Source organism: Sinocyclocheilus rhinocerous, unplaced genomic scaffold (genome assembly GCF_001515625.1).
Source record: "Sinocyclocheilus rhinocerous isolate Xijiao unplaced genomic scaffold, SAMN03320098_v1.1 scaffold546, whole genome shotgun sequence".
Lineage (NCBI taxonomy): Eukaryota > Metazoa > Chordata > Actinopteri > Cypriniformes > Cyprinidae > Sinocyclocheilus > Sinocyclocheilus rhinocerous.
Window position 1 is genome coordinate 247,662 of NW_015661123.1, and position 8,284 is coordinate 255,945.

At 35.4% G+C, this 8,284-nt stretch overlaps 2 protein-coding genes across 3 annotated transcripts in view; both read right to left on the reverse strand.

Annotated features, from left to right (window-relative positions):
* Positions 1-818, reverse strand: part of LOC107726266 (ubiquitin carboxyl-terminal hydrolase 22) — a 46,674-nt gene extending 45,856 nt beyond the window's left edge. For both annotated transcript variants that reach the window (XM_016535798.1, XM_016535797.1), the window contains exon 1: positions 367-818. In XM_016535798.1, coding sequence (XP_016391284.1) covers positions 367-486 — 120 coding nt within the window. In that variant the 5' untranslated portion in view covers positions 487-818. The remainder of the gene's footprint in view (positions 1-366) is intronic.
* A 1,368-nt stretch (positions 819-2,186) lies between these two features.
* The window catches only part of LOC107726268 (COP9 signalosome complex subunit 3), a 13,278-nt gene continuing 7,180 nt past the window's right edge, over positions 2,187-8,284 (reverse strand). Inside the window, exons 12-13 of the mRNA XM_016535800.1 lie at positions 2,671-2,751; positions 2,187-2,585 (exon numbers count right to left, since the gene is read on the reverse strand). Of these exons, the coding sequence (XP_016391286.1) occupies positions 2,532-2,585; positions 2,671-2,751 (135 nt within the window). The 3' untranslated portion in view covers positions 2,187-2,531. The remainder of the gene's footprint in view (positions 2,586-2,670; positions 2,752-8,284) is intronic.

Genomic DNA, 8,284 nt, shown 5'->3' on the forward strand with positions numbered 1-8,284 from the left:
GGGCAATCAGTGATTTTTAGGCCTGGCAAGTCTCGTTTTGCGTCAGATAACGTCTGAGATCCAAGGAAAGTGTTGCATGCTCGAAATGACTAATTTAACTCTCTAAAGCAACTAAAAAACACTGGTAGCGGAAAAGCATCCCACGTCCAGCCCTATGAAACCAATGCATAGGGAGTCTGCGCAGGCCAGCCAATGCATCCACTTGCGTGCACATAGGGATGGACGTGGATTCAGATCCCTCGGTGAAAATAAATCGCGTAAGCCTCGCAAATTACACATCCGTTTGTGTTTGAGAGAGTAATGCGACTTGGCATCGAGATGGACGGGCCGATGCACTGGGCTCTGATGCATTTTATTTAACGTTACCTTGCGTTTCCTGGTTTCGACAGAGCCGCTCCACACAAAGCACTGGTATATGACCCGCAGATTCTGCTTCCAGTTGTCCACTTTGAAACCGTTCACATGGGAGCACCCGGCCGGACTCATGACACAAACCACATTCGAGTTCCTCTGTATTTCAGCGACGAAACAAGCTTAACTGAAGTCACGAGGAGAATTATCCAGCAATAGTTCCGTTTTGCCAGGCAATGCGGCGAGCCACGACAGGGTCGAAGATGCGTGCTTACACATGCGGCGAGCGTTTCCCAGCGCCCTCGCTGCGTGAATATGTCATCCTTGACTAGAATTAAGCACACGGGCTTGGGGTTGCGCTGAGCACACTTTGATGTTGTATTTTCTAAGTCGGCTGTTTTAATGGACGGCAATGGAATTCAACCGAGCACCGTGGGCGACGCAATCCTTGCGACGTCGAACGCTGATTGGCGGATGGCTTGCAGTGCGTGACTGCGATTGGCCACCGCGCGTGCCATTTCCGTTAAACGCCCGCCCGCTTTCTAGAACTCCGAATTCTGATTGGCCGGCGCGACCGCTTGTCTTTGTTTAAAGGCTTGTGCGCCGCATGGGCGCCTGTGATTGGCTGCGGTCGCACCTTCTTTTCTTGTTGGTTATGTCATTCGAGTAGAAAACACACGGTCCACATGCCTACCTGCGTTCGGGTTGTAAAACTGGAAATCATCGCTTGTCATGAGAGTGAGATGCGCTGTGAAAGAGGAGCGTCTCATTCCGTGATTGCTGATTGTAAGTTTGAGTCATAAGTCCGTTTTTTAAAACCTTGCATTATTTTGTTGATCACATATAAGAGTGACACTTATGTCTGTGACATCTTAAGCCCATATATAAAATACAAACTTAGATTTTGCTTAAAGACATTTAAGTCTATTTGCAGTTAAACGGAAATTGCACCTCGATTTTATGATCTAACGTGGTTGTGACACAGAATATAAGACTTTCCTCTCAAGAAACACCCTAATATCATCAATAAATTATTTATAAATATCATTGCATGAAAATAAATTGAAATTTAACAAGACAAATTACAATTTTATGATCTTGTGTGATAGTAGAAATTGTTTATAAATAGTATTATAAGATTTAATTTTAATATTGACAATATTGTGGTCTAATGTGGTACTGGCACCCCAATATCATCAATAAATCATTAATTGAAATTTAACTAGCCAAAACTTTACTTTTATAATCTAATGTGGCAGTGACACGGGAATACAAGACATTCCTCTTAAGAAACATCCCAGTATCATCAATTAATTATTTATAAATAGTATTACAAGATTGAATTTTAATAAGACAATATTGACAATTTTATGATCTAATGTGGTAGTGACATGGGAATATACAATAAGATCGAGAAACACCCCAATATCATCAATAAATTGTTTATAAATAATATTACAAGAAAATTAACCCCATTGAGCAAGACAAACCTTCATGTTGTAGTGACACAAAAAGACTTTCCTCTCTAGAAACACCCCAAAATTACAAATAAATGGTTTATATATTATATCACAAGAAGGTGAGTTAAATTGAACAAGACAAACCTCAAATTTATGAACCGTAACCCTTTGGTAGTGACACCCCAAAAATAAAAAATAAACGGCTGATAAATAATATTACAAGAAAATAAAGCTTTTTTCTTTTTTTTTTTTGAAATTCTCATAATTGTTTTTTAATTAGGTTAAATATGACCCAAACGTGTTTGTGTGGAATTCAGATTCTGGAGATGAAAACACACGGCATAGTGTTCGGCGGTTTGATGCATCATTCAGAAGATCTTAAGATGGTTTCTTTATTTAATTCTGTGGTGTTGCAATAAAGACAAGCATACAGATGTAATTTCCACAACTCTTTTGAACGAAGGAGTCCAGTATCTTTATTTGTATGACCAGTATGACGATGCAGTGGCACGCCAACCAAGCACTGATAAATAAACACTGACAAAAAGGAGTTCTTGTTTAGGGTGCGCAGTGACAGAACCAAAAAGAAAAAGGTCATTCCACATATTTATGTTTTCCTCCAATATAGTCCACATTCAAACTGATTTTGCTCTCATGAAGGTCTTCCAGCTTTGGGATGAGGAAGGGGATGTGAGTAAAGCAGCGATCCACCCAACGGTCTCAAGAGTAGCTCGACGTCTTGCTGCCGACGTCATCCTCTTGCATTCCCATACTCTAAAACACAGAACAGACCAGCTGCTTATACAGCTTAGAAGTCTATAACTGAACCAGTGATTCATGAGCGTGTTCAAACTAGTACCTTTTGCACAAACTGGGGGTTTACAGTGATTTCTTGATCCATGGACTTTAGTTTTTCATCCAACTCTATACATTTCAGCATCTGCATCAGAGCCAAAGACAGATAACAGCGGGACCTCAGACTCAAAAACCCTACAATAACGTATAAATGAGTCAAAATAGACTAATGCAAGTCAGGTGTTTAAAGGCTAACACTACAAAACGACTGTCATTAGCAAACATTATATGTGACCCTGGAGCACAAAACCAGTCATAAGGGTCAATTTTTTTAAACTGAGATGTATACATCATCTGAAAGCTGAATAAATAATCTTTCCATTGATGTATGGTTTGTACATACCTAGGACAAAGATTGAGTTGAGCAGCTCATTCCACCAGGAGGGAACAGTTAAAGTAAAAGTCTGTGAATGAAAGTGATTTTGTGCCTCTTTGGGATAAACTATAATGCACCGTTCACTTGCAGAACGCAAGCAATATATGTGACCCTGGAGCACAAAAGCAGTCTTAAGTCACTGGGGTATATTTGTAGCAATAGGGTCACATATGTGATCATATGGGACAATGTGTCATTCCACCATTCCCGTGCAGTCACAGCCGGGTTTGACGCCCATCTGAGGATGATGCCCTTTTCCTTGCCCCTTACTTGCCTTTCCTCAAATTTTTCTGAGCCTGGAGATGGAAGGTTTTTGACCAAATGTCCCTCCTGGATGCAATGGATGCCGCATGCCAAGACATCCCAGCTGAACACTGCCGGGGGTGGATAAGGCATGCCAAATGATTCCTCCCAAGATGCCTAGCCAGAGAAGATATCAGGTGTGATGTGAATGAGAGCATGTGGCCGAATGCAGGAGACCGGGCAGATTAGAAGATTTTTTGTGTTTTATTCTTCTGTGGCTTTCTCTGTGTGTGTATTTTGTATTTTCACATAATAAATGGCAGCTATTGCATATATGCGACCCTGGACCACAAAACCAGTCTTAAGTGTCAATTTTTCGAAATTGAGATTTATACATCATCTGAAAGCTGAATAAATAATATTTCCATTGATGTATGGTTTGTTAGGATAGGACAATATTTGGCCGAGATACAACTATTTGAAAATCTGGAATCTGAGGGTGCAAAAAAATCTAAATATTGAGAAAATCATCTTTAAAGTTGTCCAAATGAAGTTCTTAGCAATGTATATTACTAATCAAAAATTAAGTTTTGATATATTTACGGTAGGAGATTTACAAAATATCTTCATGAAACATGATCTATACTTAATATCCTAATGATTTTTGGCATAAAAGAAAAATCTATAATTTTGACCCATACAATGTATTGTTGGCTATTGCTACAAATATACCCCAGCGACTTAACACTGCTTTTGTGTGCGCCAGGGTCACATAATGTTTATGCACCACTGCATTATATATCGTATTTCAAGTAGTGCAAAATAATTCACATTTCTCAAAGTCCTAAAATCTGCAGTGTATTACAAGTGTTCAATTAGATTTTGAATTATCTTGCAGTAATGTCCTGTTGCAAATAAAGCCTTTACTGCAGCAATTCTATCTCTGTCTCCTTTTTTTCCCCATAAACCGTACATTCTATAAAGCTACTCTGAGATGGATCATTCATTTTTGTATTGAATTTCTGCAGCAAAAGAAACAAAATGCATGCATTCCCTGTGTGATTTTGAGCATGAAATTAACCGTTTGGCCAATTGTGTGTTGTAGGTCTGTTAAAAGTTTAGGAAAATTGTTAAAAGTATTGATAATAGTAATTATTTTTAAATTGCTGGTGAATAAATAATCAACAAATTTAGGATTCAAAGCAATAAATGCTCTCAGATAATATTTTATTTTCGACACACTCCCAGTAATGCGACTTCTTCATGGTTTGAACCAGATTTCAGTGCGTTTTCTGCCTGTTTCCATGGTTTCCTCTCATGAAGTGTGTTTGTCGCCAGTATGCCTGGATAGAGAAACATCTAGGCCCCGAGTTCCTGGAGCAGATCATCTTGACCAGAGACAAGACCGTAGTGACTGGAGACATCCTCATCGATGACAAGCCTGATATCCAGGGTGAGTACGAGTCTGTTTTACCCACATCACACGTAATGAGCTCTGGAGGAACGATGTATTTGTGTTTCCGCTGAAGGTGTGGAGCCCAGTCCGTCCTGGGAGCATGTCCTGTTCACTGCCTGCCACAACAAGCACCTGCCGCCAAATGCATCCCAGCGACGCCTTCTGTCCTGGGCCGACGACTGGAGGGGCGTTCTGGAGAGCAAACGCCAGTAAAACAACAGCACATCATGCTCATACACCAGAGGCGACAGGCTGATTTGTGCTTGGATGGGTAAATGCATCCCGTATCAGCCCTCATGTTCAGTATAAAACCTTTGATTATTGACAGGCGTGCGAAAAACAGGAGTGTTTTTATATATACAACTGCGAAACGGATTCAATCTTTCATGCATATCTTTTAGCATCATTTTATTGTTTATTATGCTTCTACTGAGGGCTTGAGGTTCATAGTTTGCATCAAGCATAAACTGCCTTCCACCTCAGGCTCCAACGGGATCTTTCTAGAAGTAAAGGGAGGATATTTCAATGCTATTTGTGCACATATGCACATGCATACATAAGCATGCAATTGTCAAACTCACTAAGATGTTTCACTGGTTTTCTCATTCTAATGGGAGTATGTTGACATATTTAATTTATAATGAAATGCAGTTTTAATTCAGGGAGAACACAGTGGTTGACAGAACAAGATGTGTTTATTTGTGTTTTGTTCCATGTCATAGAAAAAGGTTGTTTTGAGAGTCACTCTGGCTGTGAACAAATCCAGAGCACTGTATGTCGAGCTCATGTACTGTGATCAGCCTCTCTGAAGCCTGTTTTTTGGACACTAGAGGACGCTGTGAGCACATGTAGATATTAGTTGCTTTTTATTCAGGGCGTCATTTCGGTTCATACTTTATTAGTTTGGAGTTTTTTAATAATTTTTTTTATGCCTTGAGGACAGGTGTTTTGGTTTGTGGCTTTGGCAAGTGTGTTACCTTTTGTCGTGTCTAGTTAATAAAAAAACAAACTATTGTTTAATTTAAACATATTTTAATTCAGCAAGGATGCATTAAATTGATCAAAAGTGAGTCAAGACATTTATAATGTTACAAACGAGTTCCATTTCAAATAAATGCTGTTCTTTTGAACTTTCTATTCATCTGTGAATCCTGAAAAATAAAATGCATCACGGTTTCCACGAAAATATTGTGCAGCACAACTGTTTTCAGCATTGATAATAATCAGAAATGTTTCTTGAGCAGCAAATCAGCATATTAGAATGATTTCTGAAGATCATGTGACACTGAAGACTGGAGTAATTAATTTTTTTTAAATGCTATAAAATACAAAATAAAAGTAATTTTAAATTGTAATAATATTTCACATTACGGTTTTTAAAATAGTATTTTATATATTATATAACATTATTTATATATTAAAATAAATAAGATAAATGAAAATAGAAACATTAAAATAGAAAAATTTATTTTATATTGTAATAATCTCATAATACAGTTGTTACTGTATTTATAATATATTATTTACAAAATATCTTCATGAAACATGATCTATACTTAATATCCTAATGATTTTTGGCATAAAAGAAAAATCTATAATTTTGACCCATACAATGTATTGTTGGCTATTGCTACAAATATACCCCAGCGACTTAACACTGCTTTTGTGTGCGCCAGGGTCACATAATGTTTATGCACCACTGCATTATATATCATATTTCAAGTAGTGCAAAATAATTCACATTTCTCAAAGTCCTAAAATCTGCAGTGTATTACAAGTGTTCAATTAGATTTTGAACACCACAAATTTTCAATTAATTTAGAATACTTAATTTTTTTTAAATGCTATAAAATACAAAATAAAAGTAATTTTAAATTGTAATAATATTTCACATTACGGTTTTTAAAATAGTATTTTATATATTATATAACATTATTTATATATTAAAATAAATAAGATAAATGAAAATAGAAACATTAAAATAGAAAAATTTATTTTATATTGTAATAATCTCATAATACAGTTTTTACTGTATTTATAATATATTACAATTGTTTTATATTATAATAAAAAATAAGTTATTTTAAATTGTAATAATATTTCACAACATTACTGTTTTAGTGTATTTTATATATTGTATAATTACTGTATATAAAATAATTTTTTAGATTATAATAAATAAAATTAATGAAAATAGAAACATTACAAAAGAAAACATTTATTTTATATTGTAATAATCTCATATTGCAGTTTTTACTGTATTTATAATATTATATAATAATAAATGCTTTTATTTATCTAATTTATGTTGATTTGAAAATCATTTTTATGATCTTCAGCATGAATGTTACAATTCTAAATGAAAAGATGTCCTTTTATTATTTCTCAGACAAAATGCTGCACATTTGTGAAACTGAAATACGTCAAATAACAAAACTTTTTTTTTTTATCGTTCATCGTTACTTCCCTAATCTTCACAATCAAATAAATGCATCCTTGAGGAGACTTCCTTCAGAAATCATTCTAATATGCTGATTTTCTGCTCAAGAAACATTATTTATTATTATCAATGTTGAAAACACTTAATATTTTTGTGGAAACTGATACATTTTATTTTTCAGGATTCACAGATGAACAGAAAGTTCAAAAGAACAGCATTTATTTGAAATAGAACTTGTTTGTAACATTATAAATGTCTTGACTGTCACTTTTGATCAATTTAATGCGTCCTTGCTGAATAAAAGATTTAATTTATTTTTAAAAAGCTTACTTATAATATTATATAATAATAAATGCTTTTATTTATCTAATTTATGTTGATTTGAAAATCATTTTTATGATCTTCAGCATGAATGTTACAATTCTAAATGAAAAGATGTCCTTTTATTATTTCTCAGACAAAATGCTGCACATTTGTGAAACTGAAATACGTCAAATAACAAAACTTTTTTTTTTTATCGTTCATCGTTACTTCCCTAATCTTCAGAGTATTATTTGTTGAGCATTTTGTAATATATTCATGTTTGCTATACATGTTATTAATAATTCTCTCAAATATTCTTGAAAGAAATGGTGATTAATAAGATAAGAAAAATAATGAGGCTGTAAATATATAATGCATGCTGTTCTCTGGTGTCTAATTTTAGGTTTCACGGTCTTGTCCTCTTGTACATTAGCGGTGAATGAAGAAAAGCACTGTTTTATCATTACAAACCTCTTGGTCGATTTTGTGGAGCATTGCAGGGTTGTTGTATTTCTCAGGGTTGTCATGGAAACAGACCATGCCATCTTTCTGGTTAATACTTGCATAAATCTCTCCATCCTCGATCTGGGAGACGAAAGAGCAAAGATTCGAGCACTAACAAACCTCAAATGTTGAATAAATATGAAACATCCAGTGATTCAGATGTAAAACAACATTTTTCATACCATATATAGGACGTATTTCTCGGCTTCTTGAGGGCCGGAGAGCTGAACTCGACTCGCCATGTCTTGTAAGGATAATGTCAAGAACGTCTGTCAATCACAACAACAGAGATTACC